This window comes from Periplaneta americana, chromosome 8 (genome assembly GCF_040183065.1).
Source record: "Periplaneta americana isolate PAMFEO1 chromosome 8, P.americana_PAMFEO1_priV1, whole genome shotgun sequence".
In the NCBI taxonomy this organism is placed as follows: Eukaryota; Metazoa; Arthropoda; class Insecta; order Blattodea; family Blattidae; genus Periplaneta; species Periplaneta americana.
Genome location: NC_091124.1, coordinates 113,686,964 through 113,707,537, shown reverse-complemented (window position 1 = coordinate 113,707,537; position 20,574 = coordinate 113,686,964). Strand labels below are relative to the sequence as shown.

The window sequence follows — 20,574 nt, the reverse complement described above, 5'->3', positions numbered from 1 at the left end:
CTTCAAAGAACATATGGTTCTGACAATATAAAAAATGCCGCACCGCTGTTTTGACCTATCCATCATTCTGGAAATGGCGACATTCTAACTCCTTCAGTGCTGGGAACAGATGGAAGTCGCTAGGCGCCAAGTCAGGGCTGTAAGGTCGATGTTCAAGGTGCTCATTATGCAATTTGGGAATGGGTTTGGTTTGCAGTATGTGATCGAATATTGTCATCAAGGAGGACACCTTGGGTGAGAAGTCCAGGGCGCTTGTGATAGATTGCAGATTGAGATGATGTAAGGTTGCACAGCAACGATTAGTGTTTATTGTTTCTCGTGGCTCGAGAAAGTCAACAAGAAAGACTCCTTTGGAATCCCAGAATACTGTTAACGTAACTTTTCCTGCAGAGGGAGTGAACTTGAACTATTTTCTTACTGACAAAGTGCAATGTTTCCATTCCATGGACGTCACTTTCGCTTCAGGAGTGTCATGATGCATCCTGGACTCCTCGTCCTCCTCCTTAATGACAATGCTCGAGCACATACTGCAAACCAAACCCAATTCCAAATTGCACAGTTTTGCTGGAAGTACCTGGAACACCCACCTTGATGCCTAACAACTTCCATCTGTTCCAGCACTGAGGGAGTTGGAAGGTCACTATTTCCAGAACAATGGGCAGGTCAAAAAAGTGGTGCAGCGTTTTTTATATTGCCAGAGCCATATGTCCTTCAAAGAGGGCATTCAGAAGTTGGTACACAGATGAGACAAAAGCCTCAACATCAAAGGCGCTTACATGGAGAAGTAGGCCATGGATGGTGTCAAGGAATGCGTAAAGTAGATGAGTGCAAATTAATAACAATAAATTTCAGAGCTACAGGAAACTTACTTATTGAACGTTCCTCACAGTAGAATCATAGTACAAATAAATCAGATGGTACATTTTATTTATTGAGATTTTTTACAATAATGAAGTTATTCCTAAACTCTGGCATGTATAGCACATCACTACAATTGTTCAAACCTTGCTCAGTACATTCATCCCTCCATCATCCTTGGCACGAGATATGTAAACAGTACTTATGGATACAACGCTTCGAGAGGTAGTACGTGTAAGATCTTTACTGCTGCTAGCCTAAGTGATGACAAAATTAAAAAATTTGTATGATATCCTTTTGTAATAGGACATAGTTGAATGTCTGTCTAGCATAATAATATAAATCAGTTAAGTCAATATTACATAAAACTTTCTATTCAGTTACATTTCATTGCTTTTAATTAATATTTATTTAATTACAATGCTATAATTATAATTTCTTTTTACTCGATAAAGTGAATAAATGAAGGAGTGAGAATGATATAGTCCTAAGTCACGTGGACAAAATTTTACAGGAGAGCATGTTAGAGGTTTAGAGTCCAATGCTATTAGGTGCGGTATCATAATTTCTTCAGTGTGTACTTACGTCATTTGTTGAGTAATTTTTATAATATTTTCATAGTAGCTTTCCCTTATATGTAAGAAATGAACTCGCACAAAAAAATATTTTTATTAAAAGTGTGACTTTGGACTTTCTCATTCTCACCCTTTCAAATCATCCCATTATCAAAATGACAATATATGAAGATTATCTTATGGCTAATTCTTGGGTCAGCAATAAGAAAACCATCACATCTTCTGAATTGGTAAATGTTCTAAAGATGTCATGTAATCTGTCAGCAAGCCGTCCTGTTTCAGGAAGAACTTTCAGTAAAATCCATTACCTTTCAAATCATCCCATTATTTATCAATATGACAATATATGAAGATTATCTTATGGCTAATTCTTGGGTCAGCAATAAGAAAACTATCACATCTTCTGAATTGGTAAATGCTCTAAAGATGTCATGTAATCTGTCAGCAAGCCATCCTGTTCCTGGAAGAACCTTCAGTAAAATCCATTACCGCCATCCTGGTTGCAATGAGACAGAAACTTAGAACATGTGCTCGGGTTCTGCAGAAAAGGCAAACTGCTTCGAAATAACAGGCATCATCACGGAATATGTGCTCTCGCTAAGTCATTGCAGCAACAAGGACGAGAGGTTCATGCTGTCTCCAAACAAAACTCAAACAGACTTGCGATATAGTAACTATCAACAGTTAAAAGATGAAAGGAATTATTCTTGACCCTACTATTTGTTTTGAGATATCAACCAGACAATAAAAATATTTACCAGCCCTATCTTCCTTTCTTAGCAAGTCGTTATAATATCCCCATCTCCTGTTGGACTGTTTACAGAGTGCTTTTTGTAGCGTGAAGTTCAATTTCCTAGTTCACCTTCCACTTGTTGGAATTACTAAAAATACCTAATTTTGAAATGAATAATGATGTGATACAGATACTCAAGGATTCTGTACAAATAGTACAGTATATTTCATGTTGTATGCAACTAATTTTACATTTCTTTCATTGTTCTTCCATATATATTTGAAGAACAAGTGGATAAAATGCTTCATGTCCACGCTCAACAACATCATGCTTCACTGAAGTTCTGTTTTCGTGGAGATCAAGCAGTATTTTGCTTTTGACTCCTACTTGATCTTCTTGTTATAAATGACTTCCTCTTCAATTTGGCGTTTTCCCTTAAAAATATGAAATGAAAAGATGCAGCTGGTTTTCGTTTCTTGATTCCTTTTGCCTAATTTATAATTTTATGATGTAATGGATTTGGATGATTCTTGACTGATTCTGTAAACTGTTGTTGCATTTTGTGGGATAATTCTTCTATGGATTCAATATTTAGCACATAATGTAAAAACTGTTTGTTGTTATATATTCTGCTCCAGTAATTGCACATAGAACTCATCTCTGTACACTAGGGTGGAGCGAAAAAATTAAATTCTGAATTCGATTATGAAATACCTGCCAACAGTTGTGACTTATATAGTATTATTATTCTATAATATTTTAGGTACTTCAAATAATATCTTGAGGGCTCTACCAAGTGTTGAAGTTGGAGTAAAAGCTGTTTCCCTCAATTTTCGCAGTTGTGAAAAAGTTAATAATTTTAGTCTGATCATGCTCATTAGTTAATCTATTTGAATCCTTTTCATTTAACTGTTGCGGATATAGAAGAACCAATAAGGTATAATTCACAAATCTCAAATGAGGGTTCCTCTTCCTTCTGTGGCAAAAATATGCGAATGATTCGGTGTCTCCGAATGTTCAACTGTAGTGATTGCATCAGCTGTGTTTCAAGACATAGGGATTGTCACAAAACAAAATATAAATTTTGTTATTTCCATAAGTAAATTTCAAAGGCCCCATCAAAAGAATTGTTCCAATTTACAAAGTAATTTTACAATTACAATTTTAAACGTGAAAGGATTGGTAGAAGAGACAAAACACTGTGCCAAGAGAAAATTTTAAATGCATTTAATAAAATAAGAGCATATATCACTGCTTAAAAACCAGGATCCGAATATTTGGGACAAATTACATCAGCATCAAGTTCGAGACAGAATATTGCAAAGTATATAATGTCTTTCCTGAAATCAGGCTCAGTTCAGATAGTCTCTTAGAAAATTGGTTGCGATGGTATGGCAGTTACATGACGTGCATTAAAAATGGTATTACGATATACAATTAGAGTTGCTATTTAATCATAGAGACAGGTAATTTGCAAACAAACAACATAGCAATGAGCTTCCTCTTCATCACTTGTTTGAGATTCTTGACTGAAGTAGTACTGTGCTAAAATAATACCTTGGAAGTATAGGGACAGCATTAGAATCTTGTGAATTGTTGCCTGTTCTGACGAGATTTACCACAAATAGAAACAACTAAGGTCTATTATCTCAATACTGCTACCTATCAGGAATGCTGTTGTTTCTGGCATTACAAAGTGCAAGGAAAATTTCACATGCTCGAATGCTCACAAGAACCAATTGCACAATTCAATAATTACTGCAACCTACATAGTTTGGGTCTATATGTCCACATGGTTCAATATTAAAAGAAATTCTTCATATGCTTAAAAGAATGAATTGAATCTAATTCAGTATGCACAGTACCTGGATGATAAGCTGAAAGCAGTTATCTATTCAGTAATTAACAAGAATATTTATTTCTGCCATCCAAAAAACTTGATGCTTGTAATAATAACCAAAGAGTGTAGTCAATGTTTAAGAAAAATTTTGAAAGCTAGAAAAAATACAGCAAATACAGGAGTTCGTGAAACATACAGTATGTTTAGAATAACTCATATTCATATCTATGTATTTACATAAGTGATAGAGTTGATGGGTAGTACTATGATGTGCTCAAAATCCAAACTGTCTCTTTGATATGAAGTCATATTCAGATATAAGTTTCAGAATTATCTTTCCAAAAACTTTACTCACTGTATTAAGTAGAGTAATTGGCCTTAAGTTGTCAGGATACTAGTATAATAGGCTTTTTCCAGGTTTCGGTATTGTAATGATGATGCCCTCTTTGCACTAGAGAGGGAAATAATTTTAAGCAAAGGAAGTTTGTTTTTTATGAAATCTGGACCTGGAACTTTCATAGAATTTTTTTATTATGTCATGGACTTTTGATGGGGTAATATATCCTGATGAATTAATTGGCGATTTATTGAAGTATTCTTTTAAGATTGTTTGGATGTCTTTGGTAAGACAACGGTTGTTTGTTGACATCGCGGGTTTGCAACATTGACTGTAAAGTGTTGGCTATAACATCTGCTTTATCTTGATCTTTATAAAATACTTTTGCATTTGGACCTTTAATCCTTGATTTGCAACTGCAATTCTCTTTCATGTTAAAGTTCGACTAATTTTCGAGAGTTTTGAACGATTTGATTGACAAAATAGTTTTTTCTGGTCAAAGTGGTCCATCCTATTTTTCAATAGCAAGTTTTTAATTTTTCGTTGTACTTTGTTTCATTCTTTTTATCTTCTCTGAATTTATATATCTGCCATCTTCGTTTAAATGTTCGTTTATGAGTTCAAAATGTTTCAAGTTCCACATGTTTATATTTCACTTGTGTAGGCATAATAAGAATGGATGATTATGGATGATTCTTGTAAAGTATTTTTGATGGTATCCACTTTTGTTTGTATTACTTGATTTCTTGTACATTACTTAGAATTCTTTTGTTTCCATTCCAGTCAGTAACTCTATTTCCTTTCAGGATACAATCATAAGTTTCATTTGAGGAGATAATTATTAATACTGGGTTGTAATCAGAGATTAAATCAGTTGTTGTTATGACAGATTTAATTGCTGTTTTTGACGGAACAGAGTGACATCAAGGACATTTGGAGTTGTGAGGATAGAATGCAGGAATATCAGTAGTTATAACAGCATAACTGTGTTGATTACTGCGAATATGAAGGACTTTTCCTATATTTTTTCGAGTTCTTGAATGCCAACTTTGATAATATGAAATTATAAAATATTTTGTATTTTGTATGAGTTTGTTCAGATCTGACATGAGAAGATTGTTGAGCAACATGGTAATGCAAGTACATTCAATATGTTCTAGGTTTGTAATCTGGATAGGATTACGGGTTATATTTTGCTTTATTAATATGGATGTATACTTAACAGCAAAAAGAATGGGCCAACTCTTGGTCGATAGAAATGCTAAGTTCTATTGCGTGGTTCACTCGTATAAACACAATGCAGTGCAAGGCATTGCTGTGGTGTCTCTTCATTGAAAGTCGCCCATCTACAATATAGGCAATATTATGAGCTGTGTGTGGCCCAGTGGTAAGATGTCTGACTTCTCTACGAGAAGTTGTGAGTTCGCCTCCCAGTAGGGTAAAATTATTATTATTTTTTTTGTTTTAGGTTTTAATTAATTTATCAGTTTAAATGTGAAATCGCATTTGTTCATAAACTTCGTTATGCCTGCCTTATAAAAATGTTATTGCCCGTCACCTATGGGCTATTAATAGGCGAGACCTGGTCTGTATAAACAAAAAATACTTGTTTCACATCCTAAAAATCGGATGCATGTCAAACATAAATTAATAATTAAATAAACAAAACAAAACAAACAATTTGTTAATATATTAACAAAACAAGGCCTGTGGTGGGGACTAGTACCTCGTCCACAAACCACCTGCGTCAACAACTGCCCTCATTCTGCACGGCATGGAGTCCACAAGATTATAGAATAGGTCTAAATTCATGGCCACCTCATCCCCTGCATCTAGAACTCTGTCCCACAATTTGTCAGCTGTCCAAACGGGTGGTTGTTCTGCCCAATTAGAGCATAGGATTTGTTTGACTGTAGCCCACATATTTTCAATCAGATTCATATCTGGTAATTTTGGAGGCCAGTCGACCAGGTCGACATCATGCCTCCTCATAAACCATCTTTGAATCCAGCTGCTAGTGTGTACTGGGTGATTATCCTGCTGGAAGAAAAGTGTTCCTTCTGGATATCATTCTCGGGCAGAAGGGATCACTACATTTGCCAAAATATGTTCGTAGACTTCTGCTGTAAACCGACTGTGGATGCATTACAGAAGTTCTACCCCATCGTATGACATCCATCCCCAACACGCAACACTCAAGCGACTCGTCCTGTTAAGTCGTCCCACGAAGCATTCATCATATCGGTGGCCATGCATACGATAAACTAGAGCAGGACCATCGTTGCTACTGGAGACAATTACCTCATTGAAGAATATTACATTTCTCCAATCAAAGTCCTGTCGGAGAGTAGCATACCCTAGATGGTCCACAGCATGCTCCACCATCAAATGTTCTCTCCTCACAGCTCGACGACACCGTATGCCATGCTCTCTATTGCCTCTCTGCTGTCTTCAAGCATAATGACGAGACAGAAATTTTATTAACAGACAGGAGTATTTGAATAATTTCAAGGAAAAATTGTTCCGGAGCCGGGTATCGATCCCGGGACCCTTCGCTTAGCGCGCGAATGCTCTACCGACTGAGCTACCCAGGAACTATACACGACACCGTCACAATTCTTCCTTTTATATCCACACAACTCAAATGAGCTGACAAGACGCCAGAACTCAACTATGAGTGCACACAATACTGTGTGACTTAATTTGTGGCTTTCTGTTAACGTACCTCCAGTAATGAATGTATTATACAAATCTGGCTTTCAGGTAGTAGCTCCTTGTAAAGCAGGTTTGAATAATTTCAAGGAAAATTTATATATATATATATATATATACACACACATATATATAACTGCGTAATTTTATACAGTCTGAATGTTTAAAATGTGTTTAATTTACACACAGACTTATCGTGTAAGAATTTTGTAAATTCTAGTAACTGATGTTTAAAAAAAATGGCGTTGAAATTAAAAAAAAACAAGTGGTCGAACCAACAGTGGCAAAGCTAAGGCGTAAATGCTGGGTAGGCTGAAAAAATCTGCATACCAGTTATATCTCATTCTAGAGCAGATGTTTCTCGGATTTTTAATCAAAATTTGTTTGTGACACAGACCCCACAAGATGATGATGATGATGATGACCACTCATTTCATTCTCAAACAGAATATAGGTAAAACAATGTAACTTATTTGTCTAGAGCACCCTGTTAGCCAAGGATATTTCTTATAACCACGAACACACACATGCATACACTTTTGATTAAATAAACATCGAACAAGTAGCACATTCATAGAACACGAATATAGTGCAACGTATTATTTTTTAGACTAGCCACATTTTGTACCAAGATGTACCAAATCAGTACCCTCTCCTTGGTCCCCCCCTCAAGCTTGCAAGTCAAAGTCGTAGCCATGCCTTTAGAGGCTTCTGCCACAAGCCTCTCGCACTGGACTCTCCATCCTGGAATGGCTGCCAACAGTAAACTTAATATATGGAAGGATCGAAGTGAAACCAAGTGTTACGATACATTGTTATTACAAACTTAAAGGCCTACTGTTACTAGGTATAATGACTCAAATTTTTTGGGTAGACTAAGCCTCAAAAGTCTCTCAAGAGCTTTGCTACTGGTAACCATAATGTTATACCTGTATCATGTAATATGGGTTGATGTTTAATTCATAAGTGGAACTATTCAGGATATATTTACAGTACTTTAGAAAGTGGTAACTTTTGTCACTTTTTCAATAAACTGCCTCTCCCCTATAAGTAAGTATACATTTCATCACTTTACAAGCTTTTTAATTCATGGAGAAAAGAAATATTCATTATGATGATGTAGTCAGTCTTACATTTTTGTTTTCACTTGATAATTATCATCGAATTGGATTCCTTTCAGGATACCATCAGGTAACAAAACATATGACAATCTGATGGTGAGAGATCTAGGCTGTAAGGCAGGGCTGGGCACCAGGAGTGAATCCAAACTCTAAACAGGGATGCTTAATATTCATCCATCCCAGGATCAACGCTGTGCGGTGTTTGGCAGCGAAGAAAGGTGTTGAAGAGAAGTCATATGACTCCTCATGAGAGAGTAGAATTCGCTCTTGGTGTCCAGCCCTGCTGTAAGGGAAATGTGGCAACATTTTCCAGCTTAGTTATCCAGTGAATTTGATAATGGTATTTGAAGACGACCATCCTGAAGAATCCTCCTCCTTCACACATCATCTTAGCAGTAATATTGGTATCAGTTCCTTAGTAAGTCGATGTAATTCTTACTATCCAGATTACAATAAACTTCATTATAATACCCTGTTAATATTCTAAAATAAAGTCATGTTTTACCTGCAGGTAATTGACATTTAAATAGTTTTCTCGAGAGATGAAGAAGAATGTCTCTACTCCATGTTCTGCCTCTTGGAATCTGGCCCAAAATGATGTCAAGTTTCATCACACATCACTATACTTTCAAGAAATTATTTCCTGCAGCCAAATAACGATTCTTCAGACCACTACAAATCTTAAGCAACGTTTTTTGTTCCCACCTGTAAACTCCTCCAGAACCATCTTGGATAAGGTTTACAATAGTTCAGATGGTAATAGGTAATCAAATGCAGTTCCCACATTTACACGAAATGTTTAATGCCATATCTTATAGTTACCTTCTTATTGTACTAAGTCATCTTATCAAAAAGTGTTCTTCATACAGAGCACTCATTTTTAAACATACCAACCTTCACACAGGAATTGGCATGGTTCAAAACACTTGCCGTCATATTTTTTGCACACTCTTGAATAGTTTTCTTTAGGTTTTTATATCTTCTGCCGCAAGAAACTGTATCACTGGTTGTTGTTCAATTAGCGTGTACACTTCAAGTAGACACATTACCTTTTACAATGAAACTGAGCATATTTAACATGCATTATTTACCTTGGTAGATATTGTGGAACAAATGTCAAATATGCCAGTGTATGTCCAGAAAATATCGTACACAGTTGACCATAATTATTATTTTATGTTATTATTTATCTCTCTAATTACTGAATGGCCCATGTGTGTACACACTCACACAATGAAGTTATCAGTAAAATAATAATAAAAAAAAACACATTACTCAAATTCAAAAGTGCAGTTACCTGGAACATTGTTGACATAGCAACCATCTACGAGTAAATGTCCATCCCTAGGATCACAGAAGGGTGGAAAAATCCCTGCTATCGTCATGCTGGAGCGCACGTAACGCCACAATGAACCTGCAGACATACTTGTATATCGAAGCAACAGGAGAGAAAAAAGAAGCTCACATACAGAGGAAGGTATGGGAAGAATAGGGCTCAGGATGAAAGATGATATATTTCCAGCTGGATAAGCAATACACACACAAGGCTAAGCATGCAAGTTCGTTAATCTATTGATCAGCCTTTACAATTTCTTGGGAGTCCCTTATGCACTTCTTTTGCTGCCACGAACTAACAACAAACAGCATTTAATATTTTAAAATGACACGAGTATGAAAAATTTCCTGGTCACAATCACATTCTTGAATCTTGCCTGCATGGTGAGACATTATGCAATGTCAGGCATCACAAAATCAGGTCCACAATCACTCAAGCTCTTCTCGACAAGGGATATACCACCTATAAGAAATCCATGGTCTATTGGAAACAGGAAGCTGTTGGTGGGTTGGTGGGTGGGTTGGGTGGCCTTTAACAACACATCAGGCTATATAATAGATCCTACTATCCGCTTTGAATAGAACTCAGCCGAAAGATGTCAACAATGAGAAGAATCAAATTTATGGTCCAACTGTTCCTTATTACTTACATATGTATAAGTTACAAACTACTGAAATTATTGGATTGTTATTGGGTGCTAGAGGCACGATTATAAAAAAATTTATTAATATTTGCAAAGAGTTCGATCTTGAAACCTCTTTGATCAAGACTGTTTCTTTGATAGCTCTAAAATATTCAACCTATCTTCTGAGAAATCACATATGTAAAGTAAATTAATAACACAATAAATTTTCATAAAATTGTATGCATATACTAATACTTGTATATTTGGTATACTTCGTCCTTCAGGGCAATCCCTATTTTAGGGGAAATTTGTTTAAATTAATTATACAGTAAAAATAATAGATCTGTAATATGTATCAAAATGAAAGAAAGAGTAATGATTACTTATGAAGGACATTACCTACAAGCAGACAAGAATGACACGTGATATCTTTATCACATATTATGATTGTACACAAACATTCAGATCATGAGTGTTACTGTAAAAACAGTATTTTCTGAAGGATAGGGTGTTAGGTTACTTTTGATTAGTAGCTACTTCAGTTAAGGCTTAGCGACTTTCGGCTGATACTGATGTTGTTATATGAGTTTTTAGACTTTCACGGCAACTGTGATCAGAATTAGACTTTTCATGTAAATATTAATACACAAAGCTAGCAGTAAAAAAGTTCATCTAACTTAACTCGCCTATCTGCTTAAACATGTCTTTATTTCATTGCAAAAACTACAGTCATAACGTTGTCAGGATACTTTCATCAGTTCATCACGTTCGTTTTTATTTTTGTGAGCAGGAAATTTCTCATTCACTATTTAAATACTGTATACAAAAAATACAAAAATTCTCACATTTCCAGTTCAGTGCGGTATCATTTTTTTGCACATGGCAAACAGGCATGAGGGTTTCATGAAAAAAAAAAATATATATATATATACACAACTTCCCAACGAATTGTAAAGTGTTTTGTAATACTGTGTAATCAGTTGGTAAAGTCACATGCATGTAAAAAGTGCTGTGGCTGAAACAGAACGATGCACTGAAAGACAAACAGTCCTAAATAGATCTAGAGTAAGAACAGATACAAACTGGAACTGAAAGAAAGAGAGTGGGATCACATGCAGAGACTAAAATACTAGTCTAACTATCTTTACAAACATAAATGATAGTGGTGGTTGGTGGTATAAATATATGCTCACAATTATACATTTGTCTGAGTTGCAGAAATAACATCAAAGTTTTCATAAAACTGAAAGACAAGCTAAGACAAGTAATAAATACAACAAATATCAACTATTAGTAAAGTAAAAGTTGAGTAAGTATCTTATGTATATATATCTGAAACATTGAGGGTTACAAGCAATAGGAGTTAAAGCAAAAGACAACAGAGTTTAATGTAATTTCCAAGCCATATAAATTACAAACAATTTCCCTTGTTAAATGAGTTGGAACTGAATCAATCCAGTCTAATTACATATTACAATAGTATAACGGCTTGTGATTGGTTTACCTGGTAGATTGTTGACATATCCACCATCTAATAAAAGATGTCCATCAGTTGGATCACACAATGGTGGCATGTAGCCCGAGAGTGACATGGATGCTCTTATATATCTCCATAACGAGCCTGTAAGAGATTCAGAAATTACGAGATCTGATGGATTGCCAATTACAAAAGCTGAAGAGTCACAAGTCATGGTAGTTCTAGTTTTTTATACACAACAGAAATAAAAAATGCTGTAAAATAAATTCTTAAAAAATTCACATAGCATCTGGACTCAGCTAAGATTCTCCTGCAAATACTGAATCAATGTTTATATTCTAAGATGGAAGGACAGTTGGAAGACCAGTTTGGCTTCAGAAAGGGAAAAGGTACAGAGATGCAATTGGACTGCTGTGAACAAATGGCGAAAGATACCTAGAGAGGAATAAAGAAGTGTTATTTGTGGATCTGGAAAATGAATTTGAGAGAGTGGATTGGAATACACTTACGGGGATCTTGAAGAAAAAGGTGTAGATTGGAGAGATAGGAGGCTGTTCAGTAACTTTTATATGAAATGAGTCAAAGTTAGGATAGGAGAAGAAATGTCGGAGGGAAGTAAAATAGGAAGAGGAGTATGACAAGGATGCCTTTATCACCTACCCTGTTCAACATCCACTTGGATGATTTAGTGAAGAACTGTTTTCAGAATATGGGAGAGGTGATCTGAGGAGGAAGAGGAATAAAGTGCATAAGATTTGTTGATGATATGGCAAGAAGAGCAGATAAAACTGAGGGATGTGGAACTGGAGCTAAGTGACAGCTGTGAGCAGCAATATGGGATGAAGATAAATGCAAGCAAGACGAAGACCATGGTTGTTGGAAGAAAAATAAAGAAGGTAAACATGCCACTTCTAAATGAGGCAGTAGAACAGGTTGACAACTTTAAATACTTGCAGTGTACTATGAGTAGTATGATGAGTTGCTGTCAGAGAGTCGAAAGGAGGATAGCAATGGAAAAGGAAGCTTTTAATAGGAAAAGGAGCATCTTCTGTGGACCTCTGGAGAAAGAACTAAGAAAGAAACTAGTAACTGTGTGGAGTGTGGCACTGTATAGGGCAGAAACATGGTCATTACGATGAAGTGAAGAGAAGCAGCTAGAAGCATTTGAAATGCGGATATGGAGAAGACTGACACGTGAAATGGGCAGACAGAATAAAAAATGAAGCTGTGCTAGAAAGATTGGTTGGAGAAAGACTAATGCTGAAACTGATCAGGGAGAGAAAAAAGAATTGGCTGGGTCACTAGCTAAGAAGAAACTGCCTACTGAATGATGCAGTGGAAGGAATGGTGAACAGGAGAAAAGTTCGAGGCAAAAGAAGATATCAGATGATAGACGACATTAAGATATATGGTAACATATATAGACTAGGAGGACAGTAGAAAATAAAAAGATTGGAGAATGCTGAGTCTGCCCCTGGGTAGAAAATTATCAATGAATAATAACTGGGGGGAGAGGAAGAAAACAACATAGATTAAATATTTCAATTATCAAATTTTTTAAAGAGTAACAGCAAGACTGCCTTTTTAAACAAAAAGACCGCTCAAGTTAAAACTATTCAAATTTTAATGGGCCTTCGTTAATTCTTACAAATATGTACTATCCATTCACACAAGTAATTTAATCTGTATGTATGTATGTATGTATGTATGTATGTATGTATGTATGTATGTATGTATGTATGTATGTATGTATGTATGTATGTATGTATATAAGCTCAAGGAGATTGATTCAACATCATTTGGTTTCTGGCAGACCAGTACAAAGTCCCCATAGAGGATTTACAAGTTTTTTTTACAAACATTTAAATGTTCCCAATTCATAATAGAATTTTCCTCATTATGACACACTGAGATGATGGTAAAATACCCAGTTTATATAAATATTCCGCCAGACAGTCGTGTCCTGTGGTAATCCTTATGGCAGCTACAGTCTCTTAATTTAATTTAATCTGTACAATACATTCTGAATTTTGTATAATTGATAATAAATATACGATAATAATTAAGTTCTTATGAAATTTCAGTAAAAGCTTTATTTAGTAGAAGCTATAAAAAATATATTGATACCTGCAAATTTATACCACTGTAAATAAATTGTACTAGCTATTACCACAGAGAACTTGAAATAATTAATCAGAATCATACAGTGAAAGATTTTCTTATAGAAATATTGCTTATTTCAGTTTTTTAGTAGTGATTAGCATGAACAACTTTTAACTATTTTTATAGACCAGTCCGTATCTTGTGAAACCTGCCTCAAGTCAGGGGAAGAAGAAAGTGGACTGAGAAGCTTCCCTCCCTCACTACGCTTCTACTCATAGCAAGCGAGCTCGCTTACCCTCACCATAAGGTTATTACTAAATGCTATGGCGCACACAAGCATTTGGTTTCACAAGGTAACGAATGACATATAAAATCTGATCCTCAGTGGTCTAGTAATTGTCATATTTGCTTCTGAATATTGTGGTTCAAATTCGACCAAAGATGGTGGCTTTTAGAAAGAAGACACCAAGCTAGTTCAGGAGAGAAGTAAAGTGGGGTCCTAAACCTCATTCAGTTTCAGACATATAAATAATCTTTGTAACGTTCGACTAAGTCTTTGTACCGTTCATTTATATTCTTCCATTTGTAGAGTGATAAATGTCTAATATCATCCCTCTTACATTTAGATGCAGACATGCTATGACAATTTCTCTGTTATTCATCATCCTATTATTTTGGCTAATTAATTGTATCTTACAGACGCTGCCAACTCAGAAATGGAAATCAGCATCCTGCTAAATGCATTAAGAAAATTGATTGAGCTCTACAGAGTCAGATTTTTTAATAAACCAAACTTATTATGATACTTTGCTATGATATTAATTACATCTGTGGCTCGATGCTAGCATGCTGATTTTCCATGCAGACAGCCCAGGTTTCATTCCTGGTCAGGTCATGATGGAATTTGTGGTGGACAACGCAGATATTGCAAAAGGGTTTTTCTCAGGTTACTCACACTTCTGCTTTCATTCCACCAACATTCTCCATCTCCTCCTCATTTCATTTATCATCTGCAATAGTTAAAATAGACTGGAGGTGAAGTCAGTACAGGTTCTCAATGCTGATATAGAAAGAGTTTGGGGCTCCAAGCCCTGAGGTTTATCAGGTACTTGTTTAGGGACAGGATATGGCTCTGTCAGGGCTGAGGCAGGATGGCCTACCTGTCAGCATCGGATTCACGAATGGCATCCAGGCCATGTGTTAGACTCGGATAATCACCAAATATATAGGAAGCACAATGGGCTAATGTAAGCCTAAGTGCAAGGATCTGTCATGAATTCAGCTTTTGAAAAGCCAAGCCAAGCACATACTCCATATAAGGAAACAAATATGACAGAAATTATATCATCTTTCATAACAATTTAAACGACAGGATTATTTGTGCAAATTTCAATGAAAGAGAGAAAATCTATTTTTAAACAAAAAGTGTTTCTTTCTCTTCATAGCATTCAGAAACATTATGGATATTTGTTTGAAAGTAAGATATTAGAACTTTAGATACTAGTAATAAAAATTACGAAAAAAACCTGTAAAAGACCTCATACTTCTAAAGAAATCTAAAACTAATTATATTTTCCAGGATTTATTCAAAGTATACAGATATAAGACATGTAATTAGCAATTAAAATATGCAGCCTCAAATATATAATTATCTTTTGCTCAAGACTGTAAATTATCTCTAAATCACAAGTCAGACACAAGAGTAGCAAGGAAAAATAAATATGGATGAATGCCTAAAAGAAGAAGAACTTGGTAAAAGGCACTATTAAATTTACTAAAAATCTTACAAATGACTAAGTTGTAGACACGTAATTATTACTGACTTTAATAAGTTGCATGGGATATCCTGAAATAGAAGGAAATTCTAAATTAATGAAACAACTTTGCATATTTAGTAAAAAAAAAAAGCTATGATATAAGAACATATTATGAAGTATGAATGGATAACAAAACTCTCAAAGTTTTACTTACATCACAAACATACAATGTGGGAATTATGTGACATGCTGCGAGAAAATGAAATCAATACAGGTTGTCATAGTAAAAATTGGAAAAATAATAGTGAAAAGAATAGTAAAAATATGAGTCCACAAGAATCAACTGTCAGCAAACGCAGCACAAGTCAACATTCAGTAAACACAGTGTAGGCGTGCGAGCAGCAAAGAGAATGACTGAAGCGCAGCTAGGGTTACAAGATCAGTAAAGTTAGAATATCGTACCAATCTTAAAAATTTTTTTTAGTAGGTTATTTTATGACGCTGTATTAACATCTCAGGTTATTTATCATCTGAATGAGATGAAGGTGATAATGCCGGTGAAATGAGTCTGGGGTCCAGCACCGAAAGTTACCCAGCATTTACTCAAATTGGGTTGAGGGAAAACCCAGGAAAAAACCTCAACCAGGTAACTTGCCCCAACCGGTATTCGAACCCGGGCCACCTGGTTCCGCGGCCAGATGTGCTAACTATTACTCCACAGGTGTGGACCCAATCTTAAAAATATCGTATGTGATTTGTTTTTATAAAAATATCGTACATTAAATACCTCGACAAAATATATAATAAATATTGTACCGGTATGTTTTCATATTTTCTAAATAACAAATTAAGAAAACATGCGTAATACCATAATTATCACAGTAATATTACACTGTAATAGTTTTCTGTCATTAAATGTTACATTTCCATCATAAAATTCAAATAAAAATACAAAAAGTATATTAGTTCTATTTGTGAATAATGTGTATTTTGTTTCGGTGCTTCTCAACTATTTTTGTCCCATGCACCCTTTAACCATTCATCACATTATCTTTCTCCCCCATGTTGGCTAAAAAATAATGCATATAAAATGGAAAATATTTTATTTCATACATTAATGCATATAAATTTCTATCCTGTATTCGTATTCTATAGTCCTCATTCCCTCCTGGCTTGGAACTTCTGGTGCAGCTTATATGACTGTGCCGCGGGACTTTAAATTACATCTTTAGTGTGCCACATGTTGAAAACTGATAATGACATTACCGTTGGAGAGTGGCATGTATTGTCTGCCATCATCTTTAATGAATGACTCTATGAATGCCAGGGCATTACAACATTTGCAATCGCCAAGAACGATTCAAATACAAAAATCACACTGTGACAAAATTTCTGTTATCTATAACAGCGATTTTTCCTGACTGTTACACCTCACCTCTATTTTCAGTATCCTGATACCAAAAAAGTGGTTTTGACCATCATGTCTGTATGTCTGTATACAGCAATTTCTCCTATTTACTGTTACTTTTATATTCAGTATCTACCAATTAATTTGCCCAGGAATTAAGTACTATACATGAAATACCAGTACATCCTCTGATTGAGGTTCTGGCTGATATGTACATCTATTATCAGGCAGTACATCTCACTTGACGATGTGTGTCAGAGGAAGAGCAATTGTTTGTATGCATTTGAAGTCTTAGTAGTGTAATATGTAGCTAGTTGGCGATGTATGCAATTGAGGGGGAAAGGAACTGGCCACCCTATCCCATTATCTCCTGGCCTAGTTGCCTCATAAGTGGTGTCTGTTGGTATCACTTATGAGGTTTAGACCTGTCTTTGGACAGTTGACTAAACAACAACAACATGAAATATAATAGAACCTCATTAATCTGGACTAATTGGGGACACAAGTTGCTCAAATCAATGGAATTCCAGATTAACTGAAATAACCTAAAGAAAATGAATTAAACTCCATTTATATAAATAAAACGCATATATTATACATTTAAAGGGCAAAAACCTAATATACATCAAACAGCGCAAATTACTGAGATCTTCTATCTTGTGATATGGTACTAGTGATGAGATATTCGAGTGAGACTGGTGATTAGATTATTAGTGAAGAAAATAAACTCCAAAGTATTGCAACTGAATAAAAACAAATATTTTAAACCAATTTCTGCAGCAATTGTTGAGGGATGTAGAGTCAGATCATCAGGCACATTATAATTATCACTATGTATTTGCTGTATTGTATTTTTTTTTGGCTATCCACATTAAGTGAAGTCCAGACTATTGAGGTCCGAATTAACAAGGTTTTACTGTATAATAATTTTAGAAAAAATACTGTTTCATTGTTTGAAATAAAAAAACAAAATGGTGATGAACTCGAAATCTATCCCTATGATTTTTTTGTTTCTTGCACAAGATGAAAGAATGTAAGAACACTTTTTATACCTAGCAAACCTGAAGTTAAACATATTATGAAGGGCAGCAAAATTGATATTTTGGGCCTAAGTGGAACTAGATGGCAGAAAAACGGAAACTTTAACAGTAATGATTTCAGGATGATGGAGCTACAATAACAATGCAATAGCAATTGTGCTGATGAGTAGGAAAAATTATATTAAATACATATACTGTCAACGACAGACTAGAATAGTGATTAGGATATCAATATCACCAGTTAATCCAATTGTAATACAGGTACACTTTCCAACATCGGTTCATGAAGATGTAGAAACAGAAGAAATTTATAAACAGACTGAAGAGCTCTCAATACTAACAGACAGGAACAAGAATGTAATGATCATGCGAGAGTTTAATTCAACAGTTAGTGTTAAAAACATTAAAATAGCTGATAAATATGGTTTTCTTTCTAATTTTCTTCAGTCATATGAATGCTGTAGATGACGCAAATCAAAATATGGGTGAAGGTTGGTCTGAGCACATCATAGTGTTGATGTCATGGTTGATTGTGAGGATCGAATCAGGCAACAAGATTGTCTTCAAATGAAACCACTCAATAGTTACAATGCTTCAAAATGGTTATTCTCAGACGTAGGTTGTCTGGGCTGTTCAGGTTACCATATAGTATCTGTTTCGAATGGCTGGAATTGTTAACAAATGTCCTGCCACAGATCATCAAAGAAAAACAACCCTAGTACAAGACAGGTTTTTGCATTAAAGAATCATCAAGCTACTGCACAAACACTACAGGCAGATCTACAGCAGACTTCCAGAGTACGAAATTGTATCAAACTGTCAGAAACAGACTCTGATGACTGATTTAAGATCTCGATGTCTTGCTGAAGTTCTCCGACTGATAAGAAGGCAGTGTGGAATGTGGCTGCAGTTTGTTAGAGATCATATTCACTGACAGCTAACACACTGATGTCCTGTGCTTTTTTCAGGCGAGTCCCATTTCTGCCTACCTGGTTTAGATGATCGTCAAAGTGTCTGGAGAAAACGAGGAAAACAATTCCATTCCCAAGCAATTCAACCAACTTTTGCTTATGAAGTGAACTGTTCTAGTCTGGGGATGCATAAGTCTTGATGCATAAGTCTTGATACAAGCACTGATCTCATTATCGTTCAAAATGGAACCTTAAATGTTAGACGGTATAATTATGACACTTTAGAGCTGTACAGTATGTTATTCCCAAGCTGAGGGAACTTGGAGAAAATGTATTGTTCATGCATGATAATGCCAAACCTCATGTGGTCAGCGTCATTGAAAGATTTATACTGGAGCATCATATGTAAATAATGGAGTGGCTATCCAAAAGTCCAGACTTGAATTCAATTGAATAAGTTTGTGACAAACTGAAACGACATATTCGAGAAAGGTCAACCTCACCTAACATTTCGAACCCTTGAGGAAGAAGTCCTTGTGGGACGAGTGGAGTTGTCTGCCTCAAGTGAATGTGTGATGTATTGTCAGAAGCATGAACAGGTGTAATTCTCCTCCTCATTTCAATCATAACTCTGTTATCGTTGGAAATTATAGGCCTACTACCTAACAACATTGTTCTACCTAATCTAGTTTAATATTTTCAATCTTTATATTGGTGAGAATCCTTTGTCCTGTTTTCTGAACTACCACGTGCGACCAGGTTGTCTTCAGATATTACTGGTCTTCTATCCTGGAAGTGACTTATGTGTAACTCACTTCTCAGGTAGGGACACGTGAAAGGCGGAGTTATGTTGCTCTGATAATATGATAATATAGTAGGGATGATCATGATCTTGTAGCACTAGAATCGACAGAAGCTGGGAGGACAGTCGTCTGTTATATGCGCCATAGCATTTCTGGCATGTGATATCACGAACTTGTACTGTGGAACCAATCGGAATCAGTCAGTATGAAGTGCTTCCCGAGTTCATTTGTTCATGTGTGAGTGTTTTAATACACTGAATAAATAAAACCAACATACACTACGTGTGTAAAATAAATAAATTGAAGGAGAGATTGTAGAAAGAAAGGCAGGCGTGGGAAATAGTGTTTAAGGTGTATATTTATTTTTAAAATGTTGACGAGTAGAATACTGCTGGCCATCATGGTGCTGGCTGCAATGTTGTCAACAAGCAAGAAAAGACTGCAGAAGCATGTGACATGAGTTTGCGAAATGTGCGAAGAATTGTTAGTAAAAAAAAAGGGGGGGTTTGTTTGGTGTCATGCTTATAGTAATCAACGGCTAAGGTCTTTACTGTCTTTTCAGAATTTAAATCTTTGTTTGTACTGCGCGTGTGCGTCAAGTACGATGGCAATGTTGTACACTGCCTTGCTTTCTCATCTGTCTCTCAATGCAAACACTAGTAGATGACTGCCTCCCCAACTGCTGTTTAATCTAAATTTAACCTAAATTCCAGACCATGGATGAACACAGAAACAGTTCCCTTTAAGGAAAAAATCCCTGTGCTCAGACCAGGAATGGAACCTGGAATCTCATGAACTGCGACCAGAAACTGACCACTAGACCATGAGAGCATATTTTGCTTACATTTATTTATCGCTGTCTGCAAATTCAACAATATCATCTGTAAATCTGATGCAGTGGATTTTATTTCCATATTTGTTGTTTTCTTGCTATCATT

At 35.6% G+C, this 20,574-nt stretch overlaps 1 protein-coding gene across 10 annotated transcripts in view; it reads right to left on the bottom strand.

The window, feature by feature from the left end:
- The window catches only part of sws (patatin like phospholipase domain containing sws), a 414,790-nt gene that overhangs the window by 57,425 nt on the left and 336,791 nt on the right, over nt 1-20,574 (bottom strand). For 5 of the 10 annotated variants that reach the window (XM_069833425.1, XM_069833423.1, XM_069833424.1 and 2 more), the window contains 2 exons: nt 11,642-11,758; nt 9,474-9,590 (listed from right to left, as the gene is read on the bottom strand). The exons of 1 other annotated variant lie outside the window; for it this stretch is intronic. In XM_069833425.1, the coding sequence (XP_069689526.1) occupies nt 9,474-9,590; nt 11,642-11,758 (234 nt within the window). The remainder of the gene's footprint in view (nt 1-9,473; nt 9,591-11,641; nt 11,759-20,574) is intronic. 4 more of the 10 variants (XM_069833427.1, XM_069833432.1, XM_069833426.1 and 1 more) reach the window with 2 other exon arrangements.